The following is a 17,988-nucleotide window of genomic DNA, read 5'->3' on the forward strand; positions in this document are numbered from 1 at the left end:
AACAAAGGCATGCAGGAGCAACAGTAAACAGGTCTTTTCAGGTGCTGGTTTCACGAGGTCTGGTTTGGGAACCTCCCCTCTCTGACGTCATGACGTCATCACGTTTCCCGCCGTTCGGGGCATCACGCGACCAACGTGATGACGTCATCGCGTTGATTCTGGGACTTATCCAGAAAGGCTATTTACATGCAGCAAACAAACATAGGTGCTGTAGCACTCTGTTAAAGACAGTTATACATTTGTACAGGAGTCCGTTGGTGGCTTTGCCACAAAGGGCTCAACATGGTAGACATAAAAAAGTAGTTTCCACTTGTAGGGGAATCCAAAACTAGGAGCCATAAAGATTAGATAGTCACTTAATAAATCCAATAGGGAATTCAGGAGAAACTTCTTTACTCGGAGAGTGGCTAGAATGTGGAACTCGCTATCACAAGAAGTAGTTGAGGTGACGAGTATAGATACAATTAAGAGGAAGCTAGATAAGTACATGAGGGAAAAAGGAATAGACGGTTATGTTGATGGGGTTAGATGGAGAAGAAGGCTTGTGTGGAGCATAAACATCGACATGGACCAGTTGGGTTGAATGGGTTGAATGAGCTGTAAATTCTGTGTAATAATTCTACAAAATACGAGGCCCTCTTCCTCCAGCCTGGGAGTTTGAGGGTTTCCAGGCCGTACTCCTAGGACTACCACCAGGTGGTATGAGGGGCAGATTGGAGGGAAAAGGTGGGTGAGTTAAGTTAAGGTGTGAACATGACAGTAGGCCTCACTGCCTGATTCTCTCCTCTGTTTCTGCTGCTATCCCACCCAATTTGACCTGCATCTTTGGGACCTGCATTTCATTCCAACCCAGAGTGATGGAATGGAGGTCTCTTTCAAATTGCTGTAAGAATCCTAAGTGAAACCATTCGGGTAATATTAGGTTCGAAATTCCTGTTGGTGATATTAAAAAATGCTTAAAATGTTAGCATAACAATGGCATGAACCCATTGATTTGAAATGGTTAAATGCCTTCATTAAAGGAAATGACATGCATGTATTTAGAAGAATCTGGCGAATATTTACTCTGGGCTCTTAATCCTTAATGGTTGCTTGATTGACATTATTGATTGAGAAGCATTGAAAATGAGTCCCACCGAGTTATTGAATAAGTTTGTTTCCTTTCAGCCTGAGAAAGATGGTGTGTTCCTGCGAGGACTCGGCCTGAATCTGACCAGTGGCCAATACGTGGCCCCAGTGACAGGATTCTACCAATTCTCTGCCAACCTCCATATTGGTAAGGAGATCAGGAAAGCAATTGGTTGTATGGGATTCAAGAGATGCCTAGACATCTGTCTGTAAGTGCTGAGTGAATTTATTAGAGAAATACTGCCTTAGTGATGCATCTCATTCAAATCTCAAACAGTTCTGACAGGAGCAGTCAAAATGTCTCCATTTTTATCAGATAAAGAGTTTACTTTCGCTTTGAAACAGCTCGTCTGTTGAAGCAAATGTAGAGCTGGTTTGCTGCCATAAGAATGGTATTTATTTTAACCATGCTTTATCATCAACTCAAAATGCAGAAATGACAGTAATGTTAGAGACTGGCAATGGGAATGCAACTCACCCTACAAAGCCATGGCCCAGTATCAACAAAATGATTTGGAGGGATAAACAGTAGAAGATTTGTGTATACTATGAACAACAGGAAAATAGGAACTGCTTTCCAGGCAGTAGCTCTGTCTCATGTTGGTGTCTGCTTGGTGCAGTAACTCTCCCTGAGCTTGGTGTGTGTGACAATATCTATCGCCCTCTCAGTCTATCTCCCTTGGTTTGGGGATTTTAAAGCTGTATCTCATTCTATCTCTTGGATGGTGTGTGTTAGATGATGTGTCTCTCTCATTTTCTCAGTCTGGGGTATTTAATGCGGTAACAGCCCCTTGGCTTGGTGTGGGTTTACTGCTGTAACTCTCTTGATTCGGTGTGTTGATGCTCTAAAACACAGTGCGGTAGATCGTGACTTTGTGCGACAGTGTAAAACGGGTGACACTGAGTCACCAACCACATTTTACACCTCTCCTGATTTTTATCTCCCAAACAGAGATGTAAAAAAGGCTGCCAATTTGCTATCAATCATTTTACATGACCAAAAAAAGTCAAAATCTGCCCCTTTCAGTACAGTTTGTTTGATGCTGTAACTCTGAAGGTTGAGAGTATGTTTGATGGTCTCACTCTGGGGGTTCAGAGTGTGTTTGATGGTCTTACTCTGGGGGTTCAGAGTGTGTTTGATGGTCTCACTCTGGGGGTTCAGAGTGTGTTTGATGGTCTCACTCTGGGGGTTCAGAGTGTGTTTGATGGTCTCACTCTGGGGGTTCGGAGTGTGTCTGATGCTGTAACTCTGTGGGTTCAGAGTGTGTTTGATGCTGTAACTCTGGGGGTTCAGAGTGTGTTTGTTGCTCTAACTCTGGGGGTTCAGAGTGTGTCTGATGATCTAACTCTGGGGGTTCAGAGTGTGTTTGATACTGTAACTCTGGGGGTTCAGAGTTTGTTTAATGCTGTAACTCTGGGGGTTCAGAGTGTGTTTGATGCTGTAACTCTGGGGGTTCAGAGTGTGTTTGATGCTGTAACTCTGGGGGTTCAGAGTGTGTTTGATACTGTAACTCTGGGGGTTCAGAGTTTGTTTAATGCTGTAACTCTGGGGGTTCAGAGTGTGTCTGATGATCTAACTCTGGGGGTTCAGAGTGTGTTTGATACTGTAACTCTGGGGGTTCAGAGTTTGTTTAATGCTGTAACTCTGGGGGTTCAGAGTGTGTTTGATGCTGTAACTCTGGGGGTTCAGAGTGTGTTTGATGCTGTAACTCTGGGGGTTCAGAGTGTGTTTGATGCTCTAACTCTGGGGGTTCAGAGTGTGTTTGATGCTGTAACTCTGGGGGTTCAGAGTGAGTTTGTTGCAGTAACTCTGGGGGTTCAGAGTGTGTCCGATGCTCTAACTCTGTGATTCTGTGATTCTGTGTCTGATGCTGTAACTCTGGGGTTTCAGAGTGTGTTTGATGATCTAACTCTGGGGGTGTCTTGTTTTGCACACTTTATACAAAACTAATAAATTGCAGGACAACGGAGTATTACAGTTTAAACTCTTTTATGAAGCATCAGGTCTGTGATCTCAATCATACAGCACAGTGTGGACAAGATGGAGTTAAGACCCTGGGTCTTCCAAAACAATAGTGGTCCTTACAGATGCCTGCAGGCCAATGACAACTCAGCATGTGATCACGTGAATATCACAGGTATTCCTTACAGATACCTGCGGGCCAATGATAATTCAATATGCAAATGTTACATCCCCTTTCTTTTAAAAGAAAAATGTTATGCATAACTTTTAAACCTTTCTTCTCCCTAATGTTCACAGTAGCATAAACATATAAGTAAACTCAGCATTTAACTAGCGCTGAAAACATCTCAACATTTCAATAACGATGTACAGTTTTTTTTAGGGCAGTGATCCGCCTACACCCTTTGACAGTTCACAAGTCAAGGATAACTCTAGGCTTGACCTCTTGTCCCGACCTTGTGTGGTGTGGAACTGAGCATGCTCCTGAATCGGTCATCAATTCCGGTTCAGGTTTAGGTTCAAGTAAGTATGATGTGTTTTGTGTATTGCTCTGTTCATCACACTCTGTTGAACTGAACCTCTCATCAGAATGACAGTGTTGTTCCTTGGTGTTCAGGCGGTGCCTGCAATTGCGGCGGTAAAACTGTCCTTCTGGGGTGCAGGCGTGATACGATCGCTCAGTGTCAGCTGGCTGGGTGACGACTGCTGGCTTCCAGTAGTCATGCTCCTGGATTTTGACGGATTCTCCATTGTGCAGCGGCGGCAGTAGTCTAGCTGACCTGTCATAGTATCTCTTTTGGTGTTGCTGTCTCTGTACACGTTTTGCATGCACTTGCTTGCAGCTGACGACCTCTGGCTGCAGCTGCTGGTTGGTGCTTGGAAGGATTGAGCGAAGTCTGCGGCTCATCAACAGCTGTGCTGGTGACTTGAAGTTGTCAACTGGAGTGTTGCGGTACTCAAGGAGACTGATGTAGGGGTCTCTTTTGTCCGCTTTGGCTTTGTCCATGAGTGTTTTTGCAATCTGGACAGTTTTTTCAGCAAGGCATTACTTTGAGGGTAATGTGGGCTTGATGTGACGTGTGAAATCCCATGCCTTGGCAAACGACTCGAACTCTTTTGATTTGTATTGGGGGCCATTGTCTGAGACTAATGTCTCGACAATGCCATGCCTGGCAAAGGCTGCCTTTAGCTTGTGGATCACAGCTGCAGATGTGGTGCTGTGAAGCTTGTCCAATTCAAAAAATCTGCTGTAGTAATCAACAGTCACTATGTAGTCCTCGTTGTTCCATGTGAACAGATCCGTTGCCGTGACCTGCCAGGGCCTGTCTGGGATACAGTGAGGTATCATGGGCTCTTTGACATTTGATGGGCGGCGTTCTAGACAAATGGAACATTTTCCGACAATGTCCTCAATGTGTTTGCACATTCCGGGCCAAAACATAATGTCACGTGCTCTTTGTTTGCATTTTTCCATGCCCATATGTCCAGCATGAATTTTTGTCAACATCTCTTCTCTGAGACTGGTAGGAATGATGATTTTCTCTCCTTTGAAGACGATTCCGTTGATTTGTGACAGTTCGTCTCTGTGGTTCCAGAATTCAGATATGCTCTGAGGGCATTTCCTCCTTTCCTCAGGCCATCCTTCATGTATGACTTTGCTCAGCAGTGTGAGTTGTGCATCTTTCTCTGTTTCTGCTCGGATCTCCTTCAGTTTTGAGTCACTCACAGGTAAGCTGTTGTACACCATGTGCACCTGCACATCCATGCCTTCACTGAGGGTGCTGTCCTGGTAGCTAAGAGACTTTCTGGAGAGCGTGTCTGCGACAGGAATGTCTTTGCCTGGACGGTGAATGATTGTGAAGTCATACTTCTGTAGCTGAAGGATCATTCTCTGTATCCTTGGTGGGGCTGCGGCTAGTGGTTTCCTCATGATTGACTTGAGGGGCTTGTGGTCGGATTCCACAATGAATTGTCGGCCATACACGTACTGGTGGAAACGCTTACATCCAAACAGAATTGCATATAGCTCTTTCTCGATTTGAGCATAGTTGATTTCACTGTCTGAGAGAGATATGGAAGCGTAGCCGATGGGCTTTCCTTCTTGCAGCAGTACTGCACCTAGTCCGTACTTTGACGCGTTCACTTGTAGTCTGTGCTCTTTGTTGGGGTCGAAGTAGGCAAGAACTGGTCCTGGTTCTCTGGTGATTACGTGTTTAATTTTCTGAAATGCTGTGTCATGTTGTTTGTCCCACAGGAACTCATTGGATTGTTTGAGCAACTGACGCATGGGTGCGTTGATTTCGGAGAGGCTCGGGACAAACTTGGCTAAGTAGTTAACCATGCCTAGTACTGTCTCTAGCTCTGCGCTGTTCTTCGGCGGCTCCATCTTCTTGATGGCGGAGATTTTCTCTGGATCCGGCTTAATGCCATCAGTTGAGAGGCGATGCCCGAAATAACTGATCTCGGTGGATCCGATTATGCTTTTCTCGGGGTTTTCACAGTTTTTTATCCACAGTTTTTGAAGCGTTTTATGTCTGTGTCGCCCATTTTTATAACTCTCGCTGTTCTTTCTGTTCTGAAACACGCTCTCTGGGTGGTGTTCTTTGGTGTGTGTCTATTAACTGCGTGCACTGTCTGTTCACATGAGCTGCTCTTGGCGCCGGTTATGGTTTTCAACTGTGCTTGGGCTATCTCGTGCGATCTAGCTATGTCCATAGCTTTGTCCAGCGTTAGCCCGGACCCAACATTCAAAAGTTTCTCTCTCACTTTAGCTGAATGTATTCCAAACACGATGCGGTCTCTGACCATCTCATCTTTATCTGCATATGCACGACTCACTAGCTCCTTGTACTTACTCCTGAAACTTGTACCTAGCGAATATCGTAGTTGTCTTGGGCATCACATATGATTCAAAACGGTCAAAATAACTTTTCAGTACCTTTGCTTCATCCGCGGTGAGAGACCATGTGTTAAAAATGTCTCTCCCTTTTTCTCCGATCCACAGGAGTAGTTAAATGCATCTTTCTTCGTCCCCTTTGCTTTTCAACGGACCCAAGAACATCAACTGCACATGTTGCTTGAACTTGCAACATTCTCTAGGTAAGTTCAAAGATCCCCAATCCATTCGAGGCAAGGGAGCTCCAACGATGTCCATTTCAAATCCCTGTTCTGACACCATGTCTTGTTTTGCAAACTTTGTACAAAACTAATAAAGTGCAGGACAATGGAGTATTACAGTTTAAACTCTTTTATGAAGCATCAGGTCTGTGATCTCAATCATACTGCACATGTGGACAAGATGGAGTTAGGACCCTGGGTCTTCCAAAACAATAGTAGTCCTTACAGATGCCTGCAGGCCAATGACAACTCAACATCTGAAAATAATAGGTCTTCCTTACAGATGCCTGCAGGCCAATGATAATTCAATATGCAAATGTTACAGGGGGTACAGAGTGTGTTTGATGATCTAACTCTCGGGGTTCGAAGTGTGTCTGATGCTGTAACTCTGGGGGTTATGAGTGTGTTTGATGCTCTAACTCTGGGGTTTCAGAAAGTGTTTGATGCTATAACTCTGGGGGTTCAGAGTGTGTTTGATGCTGTAACTCTGGGGGTTCAGAGTGTGTTTGATGCTGTAACTCTGGGGGTTCAGAGTGTGTTTGATGCTGTAACTCTGGGGGTTCAGAGTGTGTTTGATGATCTAACTCTGGGGGTTCAGAGTGTGTTTGATGCTGTAACTCTGGGGGGTTCAGAGTGTGTTTGATGCTCTAACTCTGGGAGTTCAGAGTGTGTTTGATGCTGTAACTCTGGGGGGTTCAGAGTGTGTTTGATGCTGTAACTCTGGGGGTTCAGAGTGTGTTTGATGCTCTAACTCTGGGGGTTCAGAGTGTGTTTGATGCTGTAACTCTGGGGGTTCAGAGTGTGTTTGATGCTCTAACTCTGGGGGTTCAGAGTGTGTTTGATGCAGTAACTCTGGGGGTTCAGAGTGTGTTTGATGCTGTAACTCTGGGGGTTCAGAGTGTGTTTGATGCTGTAACTCTGGGGGTTCAGAGTGTGTTTGATGCTGTAACTCTGGGGGTTCAGAGTGTGTTTGATGATCTAACTCTGGGGGTTCAGAGTGTGTTTGATGCTGTAACTCTGGGGGGTTCAGAGTGTGTTTGATGCTGTAACTCTGGGGGTTCAGAGTGTGTTTGATGCTGTAACTCTGGGGGTTCAGAGTGTGTTTGATGATCTAACTCTGGAGGTTCAGAGTGTGTTTGATGCTGTAACTCTGGGAGTTCAGAGTGTGTCTGATGCTGTAACTCTGGGGGTTCAGAGTGCGTTTGATGCTCTAACTCTGGGGGTTCAGAGTGCGTTTGATGCTCTAACTCTGGGGGTTCAGAGTGTGTTTGATGCTCTAACTCTGGGGGTTCAGAGTGTGTTTGATGCTCTAACTCTGGGGGTTCAGAGTGTGTTTGATGCTCTAACTCTGGGGGTTCACAGTGTGTTTGATGCTCTAACTCTGGGGGTTCACAGTGTGTTTGATGGTCTCACTCTGGGGGTTCGGAGTGTGTTTGTTGCTGTAACTCTGGGGGTTCAGAGTATGTTTGATGCTGTAACTCTGGGGGTTCAGAGTATGTTTGATGCTGTAACTCTAGGAGTTCGGAATGTGTTTGTTGCTGTAACTCTGGGGGTTCAGAGTGTGTTTGATGCTGTAACTCTGGGGGTTCAGAGTGTGTTTGATGCTCTAACTCTGGGGGTTCAGAGTGTGTTTGATGCTGTAACTCTGGGGGTTCAGAGTGTGTTTGATGCTCTAACTCTGGTGGTTCAGAGTGTGTTTGACGCTGTAACTCTGGGGGTTCAGAGTGCGTTTTATGATCTAACTCTGGGAGTTCGGAGTGTGTTTGTTGCTGTAACTCTGGGGGTTCAGAGTGTGTTTGACGCTGTAACTCTGGGAGTTCGGAGTGTGTTTGATGCTGTAACTCTGGGGGTTCGGAGTGTGTTTGACGCTGTAACTGTGGGAGTTCGGAGTGTGTTTGACGCTGTAACTCTGGGGGTTCGGAGTGTGTTTGATGCTGTAACTGTGGGAGTTCGGAGTGTGTTTGACGCTGTAACTCTGGGGGTTCGGAGTGTGTTTGATGCTGTAACTGTGGGAGTTCGGAGTGTGTTTGACGCTGTAACTCTGGGGGTTCGGAGTGTGTTTGATGCTGTAACTGTGGGAGTTCGGAGTGTGTTTGATGCTGTAACTGTGGGAGTTCGGAGTGTGTCTGATGCTGTAACTCTGGGGGTACAGAGTGTGTTTGATGCTGTAACTCTGGGGGTTCAGAGTATGTTTGATGCTGTAACTCTAGGAGTTCGGAATGTGTTTGATGCTGTAACTCTGGGGGTTCAGAGTATGTTTGATTCTGTAACTCTAGGAGTTCGGAATGTGTTTGATGCTGTAACTCTGGGGGTTCAGAGTATGTTTGATTCTGTAACTCTAGGAGTTCGGAATGTGTTTGTTGCTGTAACTCTGGGGGTTCAGAGTGTGTTTGATGCTCTAACTCTGGGGGTTCAGAGTGTGTTTGATGCTGTAACTCTGGGGGTTCAGAGTGTGTTTGACGCTGTAACTCTGGGGGTTCGGAGTGTGTTTGATGCTGTAACTGTGGGAGTTCGGAGTGTGTTTGACGCTGTAACTCTGGGGGTTCGGAGTGTGTTTGATGCTGTAACTGTGGGAGTTCGGAGTGTGTTTGATGCTGTAACTCTGGGGGTTCGGAGTGTGTTTGATGCTGTAACTGTGGGAGTTCGGAGTGTGTTTGATGCTGTAACTCTGGGGGTTTGGATTGTGTTTGATGCTGTAACTGTGGGAGTTCGGAGTGTGTCTGATGCTGTAACTCTGGGGGTACAGAGTGTGTTTGATGCTGTAACTCTGGGGGTTCAGAGTATGTTTGATGCTGTAACTCTAGGAGTTCGGAATGTGTTTGATGCTGTAACTCTGGGGGTTCAGAGTATGTTTGATTCTGTAACTCTAGGAGTTCGGAATGTGTTTGATGCTGTAACTCTGGGGGTTCAGAGTATGTTTGATTCTGTAACTCTAGGAGTTCGGAATGTGTTTGTTGCTGTAACTCTGGGGGTTCAGAGTGTGTTTGATGCTCTAACTCTGGGGGTTCAGAGTGTGTTTGATGCTGTAACTCTGGGGGTTCAGAGTGTGTTTGATGCTCTAACTCTGGGGGTTCAGAGTGTGTTTGATGCTGTAACTCTGGGGGTTCAGAGTGTGTTTGATGCTGTAACTCTGGGGGTTCAGAGTGTGTTTGATGATCTAACTCTGGAGGTTCAGAGTGTGTTTGATGCTGTAACTCTGGGAGTTCAGAGTGTGTCTGATGCTGTAACTCTGGGGGTTCAGAGTGCGTTTGATGCTCTAACTCTGGGGGTTCAGAGTGCGTTTGATGCTCTAACTCTGGGGGTTCAGAGTGTGTTTGATGCTCTAACTCTGGGGGTTCAGAGTGTGTTTGATGCTCTAACTCTGGGGGTTCAGAGTGTGTTTGATGCTCTAACTCTGGGGGTTCACAGTGTGTTTGATGCTCTAACTCTGGGGGTTCACAGTGTGTTTGATGGTCTCACTCTGGGGGTTCGGAGTGTGTTTGTTGCTGTAACTCTGGCGGCTCAGAGTGTGTTTGATGCTCTAACTCTGGGGGTTCAGAGTGAGTTTGATGCTGTAACTCTGGGGGTTCAGAGTGTGTTTGATGCTGTAACTCTGGGGGTTCAGAGTATGTTTGATGCTGTAACTCTGGGGGTTCAGAGTGTGTCTGATGCTGTAACTCTGGGGGTACAGAGTGTGTTTGATGCTGTAACTCTGGGGGTTCAGAGTATGTTTGATGCTGTAACTCTGGGGGTTCAGAGTATGTTTGATGCTGTAACTCTAGGAGTTCGGAATGTGTTTGTTGCTGTAACTCTGGGGGTTCAGAGTGTGTTTGATGCTCTAACTCTGGGGGTTCAGAGTGTGTTTGATGCTGTAACTCTGGGGGTTCAGAGTGTGTTTGATGCTCTAACTCTGGGGGTTCAGAGTGTGTTTGATGCTGTAACTCTGGGGGTTCAGAGTGTGTTTGATGCTCTAACTCTGGGGGTTCAGAGTGTGTTTGATGCTGTAACTCTGGGGGTTCAGAGTGTGTTTGATGATCTGAATCCGGGGGTTCAGAGTGTGTTTTATGCTCCACCTCTGGGGGTTCAGAGTGTGTCTGATGCTGTAACTCTGGGGGTTCAGAGTGTGTTTGATGCTGTAACTCTGGTGGTTCAGAGTGTGTTTGACGCTGTAACTCTGGGGGTTCAGAGTGCGTTTTATGATCTAACTCTGGGAGTTCGGAGTGTGTTTGTTGCTGTAACTCTGGGGGTTCAGAGTGTGTTTGACGCTGTAACTCTGGGAGTTCGGAGTGTGTTTGATGCTGTAACTCTGGGGGTTCGGAGTGTGTTTGATGCTGTAACTGTGGGAGTTCGGAGTGTGTTTGACGCTGTAACTCTGGGGGTTCGGAGTGTGTTTGATGCTGTAACTGTGGGAGTTCGGAGTGTGTTTGACGCTGTAACTCTGGGGGTTCGGAGTGCGTTTGATGCTGTAACTGTGGGAGTTCGGAGTGTGTTTGATGCTGTAACTCTGGGGGTTCGGAGTGTGTTTGATGCTGTAACTGTGGGAGTTCGGAGTGTGTTTGATGCTGTAACTCTGGGGGTTCGGATTGTGTTTGATGCTGTAACTGTGGGAGTTCGGAGTGTGTCTGATGCTGTAACTCTGGGGGTACAGAGTGTGTTTGATGCTGTAACTCTGGGGGTTCAGAGTATGTTTGATGCTGTAACTCTAGGAGTTCGGAATGTGTTTGATGCTGTAACTCTGGGGGTTCAGAGTATGTTTGATTCTGTAACTCTAGGAGTTCGGAATGTGTTTGATGCTGTAACTCTGGGGGTTCAGAGTATGTTTGATTCTGTAACTCTAGGAGTTCGGAATGTGTTTGTTGCTGTAACTCTGGGGGTTCAGAGTGTGTTTGATGCTCTAACTCTGGGGGTTCAGAGTGTGTTTGATGCTGTAACTCTGGGGGTTCAGAGTGTGTTTGATGCTCTAACTCTGGGGGTTCAGAGTGTGTTTGATGCTGTAACTCTGGGGGTTCAGAGTGTGTTTGATGCTCTAACTCTGGGGGTTCAGAGTGTGTTTGATGCTGTAACTCTGGGGGTTCAGAGTGTGTTTGATACTCTAACTCTGGGGGTTCAGAGTGTGTTTGATGATCTGAATCCGGGGGTTCAGAGTGTGTTTTATGCTCCACCTCTGGGGGTTCAGAGTGTGTCTGATGCTGTAACTCTGGGGGTTCAGAGTGTGTTTGATGCTGTAACTCTGGTGGTTCAGAGTGTGTTTGACGCTGTAACTCTGGGGGTTCGGAGTGTGTTTGACGCTGTAACTCTGGGGGTTCAGAGTGCGTTTTATGATCTAACTCTGGGAGTTCGGAGTGTGTTTGTTGCTGTAACTCTGGGGGTTCAGAGTGTGTTTGACGCTGTAACTCTGGGAGTTCGGAGTGTGTTTGATGCTGTAACTCTGGGGGTTCGGAGTGTGTTTGATGCTGTAACTGTGGGAGTTCGGAGTGTGTTTGACGCTGTAACTCTGGGGGTTCGGAGTGTGTTTGATGCTGTAACTGTGGGAGTTCGGAGTGTGTTTGACGCTGTAACTCTGGGGGTTCGGAGTGTGTTTGATGCTGTAACTGTGGGAGTTCGGAGTGTGTTTGATGCTGTAACTCTGGGGGTTCGGAGTGTGTTTGATGCTGTAACTGTGGGAGTTCGGAGCGTGTTTGATGCTGTAACTCTGGGGGTTCGGATTGTGTTTGATGCTGTAACTGTGGGAGTTCGGAGTGTGTTTGATGCTGTAACTCTGGGGGTTCGGAGTGTGTTTGATGCTGTAACTCAGGGGGTTCGGAGTGTGTTTGATGCTGTAACTCTGGGAGTTCGGAGTGTGTTTGACGCTGTAACTCTGGGAGTTCGGAGTGTGTTTGACGCTGTAACTCTGGGGGTTCGGAGTGTGTTTGATGCTGTAACTCTGGGAGTTCGGAGTGTGTTTGAAGCTGTAACTCTGGGGGTTCGGAGTGTGTTTGACGCTGTAACTCTGGGAGTTCGGAGTGTGTTTGATGCTGTAACTCTGGGGGTTCGGAGTGTGTTTGATGCTGTAACTCTGGGGGTTCAGAGTGTGTTTGACGCTGTAACTCTGGGAGTTCGGAGTGTGTTTGACGCTGTAACTCTGGGGGTTCGGAGTGTGTTTGACGCTGTAACTCTGGGAGTTCGGAGTGTGTTTTATGCTGTAACTCTGGCGGTTCGGAGTGTGTTTGATGCTGTAACTGTGGGAGTTCAGAGTGTGTTAGATGCTGTAACTCTGGGAGTTCGGAGTGTGTTTGATGCTGTAACTCTGGGGGTTCGGAGTGTGTTTGATGCTGTAACTGTGGGAGTTCAGAGTGTGTTTGACGCTGTAACTCTGGGAGTTCGGAGTGTGTTTGACGCTGTAACTCTGGGGGTTCGGAGTGTGTTTGACGCTGTAACTGTGGGAGTTCGGAGTGTGTTTGACGCTGTAACTCTGGAGGTTCGGAGTGTGTTTGATGCTGTAACTGTGGGAGTTCGGAGTGTGTTTGATGCTGTAACTCTGGGGGTTCGGAGTGTGTTTGATGCTGTAACTGTGGGAGTTCGGAGTGTGTTTGATGCTGTAACTCTGGGGGTTCGGATTGTGTTTGATGCTGTAACTGTGGGAGTTCGGAGTGTGTCTGATGCTGTAACTCTGGGGGTACAGAGTGTGTTTGATGCTGTAACTCTGGGTGTTCAGAGTATGTTTGATGCTGTAACTCTGGGGGTTCAGAGTATGTTTGATGCTGTAACTCTAGGAGTTCGGAATGTGTTTGTTGCTGTAACTCTGGGGGTTCAGAGTGTGTTTGATGCTCTAACTCTGGGGGTTCAGAGTGTGTTTGATGCTGTAACTCTGGGGGTTCAGAGTGTGTTTGATGCTCTAACTCTGGGGGTTCAGAGTGTGTTTGATGCTCTAACTCTGGGGGTTCAGAGTGTGTTTGATGCTGTAACTCTGGGGGTTCAGAGTGTGTTTGACGCTGTAACTCTGGGAGTTCGGAGTGTGTTTGACGCTGTAACTCTGGGGGTTCGGAGTGTGTTTGACGCTGTAACTCTGGGAGTTCGGAGTGTGTTTTATGCTGTAACTCTGGCGGTTCGGAGTGTGTTTGATGCTGTAACTGTGGGAGTTCAGAGTGTGTTAGATGCTGTAACTCTGGGAGTTCGGAGTGTGTTTGATGCTGTAACTCTGGGGGTTCGGAGTGTGTTTGATGCTGTAACTGTGGGAGTTCAGAGTGTGTTTGACGCTGTAACTCTGGGAGTTCGGAGTGTGTTTGACGCTGTAACTCTGGGGGTTCGGAGTGTGTTTGACGCTGTAACTGTGGGAGTTCGGAGTGTGTTTGACGCTGTAACTCTGGAGGTTCGGAGTGTGTTTGATGCTGTAACTGTGGGAGTTCGGAGTGTGTTTGATGCTGTAACTCTGGGGGTTCGGAGTGTGTTTGATGCTGTAACTGTGGGAGTTCGGAGTGTGTTTGATGCTGTAACTCTGGGGGTTCGGATTGTGTTTGATGCTGTAACTGTGGGAGTTCGGAGTGTGTCTGATGCTGTAACTCTGGGGGTACAGAGTGTGTTTGATGCTGTAACTCTGGGTGTTCAGAGTATGTTTGATGCTGTAACTCTGGGGGTTCAGAGTATGTTTGATGCTGTAACTCTAGGAGTTCGGAATGTGTTTGTTGCTGTAACTCTGGGGGTTCAGAGTGTGTTTGATGCTCTAACTCTGGGGGTTCAGAGTGTGTTTGATGCTGTAACTCTGGGGGTTCAGAGTGTGTTTGATGCTCTAACTCTGGGGGTTCAGAGTGTGTTTGATGCTCTAACTCTGGGGGTTCAGAGTGTGTTTGATGCTGTAACTCTGGGGGTTCAGAGTGTGTTTGATGCTCTAACTCTGGGGGTTCAGAGTGTGTTTGATGCTGTAACTCTGGGGGTTCAGAGTGTGTTTGATACTCTAACTCTGGGGGTTCAGAGTGTGTTTGATGATCTGAATCCGGGGGTTCAGAGTGTGTTTTATGCTCCACCTCTGGGGGTTCAGAGTGTGTCTGATGCTGTAACTCTGGGGGTTCAGAGTGTGTTTGATGCTGTAACTCTGCTGGTTCAGAGTGTGTTTGACGCTGTAACTCTGGGGGTTCGGAGTGTGTTTGACGCTGTAACTCTGGGGGTTCAGAGTGCGTTTTATGATCTAACTCTGGGAGTTCGGAGTGTGTTTGTTGCTGTAACTCTGGGGGTTCAGAGAGTGTTTGACGCTGTAACTCTGGGAGTTCGGAGTGTGTTTGATGCTGTAACTCTGGGGGTTCGGAGTGTGTTTGATGCTGTAACTGTGGGAGTTCGGAGTGTGTTTGACGCTGTAACTCTGGGGGTTCGGAGTGTGTTTGATGCTGTAACTGTGGGAGTTCGGAGTGTGTTTGACGCTGTAACTCTGGGGGTTCGGAGTGTGTTTGATGCTGTAACTGTGGGAGTTCGGAGTGTGTTTGATGCTGTAACTCTGGGGGTTCGGAGTGTGTTTGATGCTGTAACTGTGGGAGTTCGGAGTGTGTTTGATGCTGTAACTCTGGGGGTTCGGATTGTGTTTGATGCTGTAACTGTGGGAGTTCGGAGTGTGTTTGATGCTGTAACTCTGGGGGTTCGGAGTGTGTTTGATGCTGTAACTCTGGGGGTTCGGAGTGTGTTTGATGCTGTAACTCTGGGGGTTCAGAGTGTGTTTGATGCTGTAACTCTGGGAGTTCGGAGTGTGTTTGATGCTGTAACTCTGGGAGTTCGGAGTGTGTTTGACGCTGTAACTCTGGGAGTTCGGAGTGTGTTTGACGCTGTATCTCTGGGGGTTCGGAGTGTGTTTGATGCTGTAACTCTGGGAGTTCGGAGTGTGTTTGATGCTGTAACTCTGGGGGTTCGGAGTGTGTTTGACGCTGTAACTCTGGGAGTTCGGAGTGTGTTTGATGCTGTAACTCTGGGGGTTCGGAGTGTGTTTGATGCTGTAACTCTGGGGGTTCAGAGTGTGTTTGATGCTGTAACTCTGGGGGTTCGGAGTGTGTTTGATGCTGTAACTCTGGGAGTTCGGAGTGTGTTTGACGCTGTAACTCTGGGAGTTCAGAGTGTGTTTGATGCTGTAACTGTGGGAGTTCGGAGTGTGTTTGACGCTGTAACTCTGGGAGTTCAGAGTGTGTTTGATGCTGTAACTCTGGGAGTTCGGAGTGTGTTTGACGCTGTAACTCTGGGGGTTCGGAGTGTGTTTGATGCTGTAACTCTGGGGGTTCGGAGTGTGTTTGATGCTGTAACTGTGGGAGTTCAGAGTGTGTTAGATGCTGTAACTCTGGGAGTTCGGAGTGTGTTTGATGCTGTAACTCTGGGGGTTCGGAGTGTGTTTGATGCTGTAACTGTGGGAGTTCAGAGTGTGTTTGATGCTGTAACTCTGGGGGTTCGGAGTGTGTTTGATGCTCTAACTCTGGGGGTTCAGAGTGTGTTTGACGCTGTAACTCTGGGAGTTCAGAGTGTGTTTGATGCTGTAACTCTGGGAGTTCGGAGTGTGTTTGATGCTGTAACTCTGGGAGTTCGGAGTGTGTTTGATGCTCTTACTCTCGGGGGGTGATTTTCATTCTGAAGTCAGGAAGGAGGCGGGACTACAACTTTCAGTTGTCTCAGCAGGCCAATTAAGGGCCACCCGGCAACAGGTGACGTCACAGACTGAAATTTCATCTGTGAAGACGTTTTGACAGATGAAATATCAGTGTTTCACAGCTGTTTGAAGCTGTCCAACACTTACAGTCTTACTTCCAACCTGAGTCCTTCTACACAGACTCAGTTAGAAATCTCACCGGCACAGAAAGCTGCAGGCTGTCACTTTTGACAGATCGCAGCCATTCTGCTTTCTGTGCTGGTTAGATGATGAACTCCCGAAACCTAGAGGAAGGAAGGCTGAAAAGGTAAGTACAGGTAATTTAAACTTCTTTACGCCCTTTAGACACACCAAACACACTTACCTTTGCACTCATGCACCCATCACTCAACTGAACACCAACATCTCGACCCCTCCAAGTCCTTCAACCCGACGGCCTGACTCTTCTAACTTGGCATGGTTTGGGGCCGTCGGGAATCCCACACTTCAAGCTTTAAAATAGGGATTAGGCTAAAATCTGCCTGTTAACTACCTGTTAACAGGCAGTTAATTGGCACTAATCCCTTCCCGCTTCCGGTAGGCGGGTCCCAGTACGGAGCGGGTACCCACCTCCTTTGAAACTTACATGGAGGCGGGTTGGGGGCAGGATGATGTCGGGACCCCCGAATTCGGGACTTTAACCCCGCACGCCTCCAATCCTGACTCTAGGGGTTCAGAGTGTGTTTGATGCTGTAACTCTGGGGGTTCAGAGTCTGTCTGATGCTGTAACTCTGGGGGTTCAGAGTGTGTTTGATGCTGTAACTCTGGGGGTTCAGAGTCTGTCTGATGCTGTAACTCTGGGGGTTCAGAGTGTGTTTGATGCTGTAACTCTGGGGGTTCAGAGTGTGTTTGATGCTGTAACTCTGGGGGTTCAGAGTCTGTCTGATGCTGTAACTCTGGGGGTTCAGAGTGTGTTTGATGCTGTAACTCTGGGGGTTCGGAGTGTGTTTGATGCTTCTTTTTCTCCTAGCAATCCCTTGATAGACTGAGGTTACAGATAGTGATGAATCCTGCAGGTTGTGTAATGAACTATACACCTTGCACCAGGGCTTCTGGAACCTGGTGATCTTTACTTCGCTGTCTATGAAATACAGGCCTCAGGGAGAGGATAGATCTACATTTGGGCAGAATCTAATACTGTCCAGCAGTGAGCAGAATCTAATACTGTCCCCTTCCCTACCCACTCCTCTCCCCGCTCCCCCGCCCCACCCACTCCCCTCCCCGTCTCCCCCTCTCCCCATTCCTCTCCCCGCTCTCCACACTCCTCTCCCCACTCTCCCCACTCCTCACTCATCTCCCCACCCTCCCTCTCCCCAATCCTCTCCCCTTCCCCCCCTCCCTCTCTCCCTACCCCACCCCACTCCTCCCCCCACACCTCCTCTCCCCACACCTCTCCCCATCCAACCCCTACCCACTCCTCTCCCCATCGCCCCCTCTCCCCACTCCTCTCCCCGTCCCATCTCCCTCTCTCCCCGCCCCCCACTCCCCACTCCTCTCCCTCCCTCTCCCCACGCCATTTCCCTCTCTCCCCGCCCCCCACTCCCCACAGCTCTCCCCACCCTCCCTCTCCCCACTCCGCACCCCGCCCCATCTCCCTCTCTCCCCGTCCCCCATCTCCCCACTCCTCTCCCCGTCCAACCCCTCCCCACTCCTCTCCCCACCCACTCTCCCTCTCTCCCTGCCCCCCATCTCCCCACTCCTCTCCCCACCCCCCCATTTCCCCACTCCTATCCCCACCCCTCTCCCTCTCTCCCCGCCCCCCATCTCCCCACTCCTCTCCCCACCCCATCTCCCCATTCCTCTCCCCGCCCTCCCTCTCCCTATTCATCTCCCTGCCCCCCTCCCCACTCCTCTCCCTGTTCCACTCTCCCCACTCCTCTCCCCGCCCTCCTCCCCACTCCTCTCCCCGCCCCCTCTCCCCACTCCTCTCCCCGCCCCCTCTCCCCACTCCTCTCCCTGCCCCCTCTCCCCACTCCTCTCCCCGCCCCCTCTCCCCACTCTTCTCCTCGCCCCCCTCTCCCCACTCCTCTCCCCGCCCCCTCTCCCCACTCTTCTCCTCGCCCCCCTCTCCCCACTCCTCTCCCCGCCCCCTCTCCCCACTCCTCTCCCTGCCCCCTCTCCCCACTCCTCTCCCCGCCCCCTCTCCCCACTCTTCTCCTCGCCCCCCTCT

The 17,988-nt window shown here is 48.5% G+C and overlaps 1 protein-coding gene across 1 annotated transcript in view; it reads left to right on the plus strand.

The window, feature by feature from the left end:
- The window catches only part of LOC147116021 (adipolin-like), a 522,017-nt gene that overhangs the window by 464,841 nt on the left and 39,188 nt on the right, over positions 1–17,988 (plus strand). Inside the window, exon 5 of the mRNA XM_085989490.1 lies at positions 1,168–1,276. Coding sequence (XP_085845616.1) covers positions 1,168–1,276 — 109 coding nt within the window. The remainder of the gene's footprint in view (positions 1–1,167; positions 1,277–17,988) is intronic.

Source organism: Somniosus microcephalus, chromosome 6, assembly GCF_052327205.1.
Source record: "Somniosus microcephalus isolate GS21.2 chromosome 6, FLI_Smic_1.0, whole genome shotgun sequence".
Classification (NCBI taxonomy): domain Eukaryota; kingdom Metazoa; phylum Chordata; class Chondrichthyes; order Squaliformes; family Somniosidae; genus Somniosus; species Somniosus microcephalus.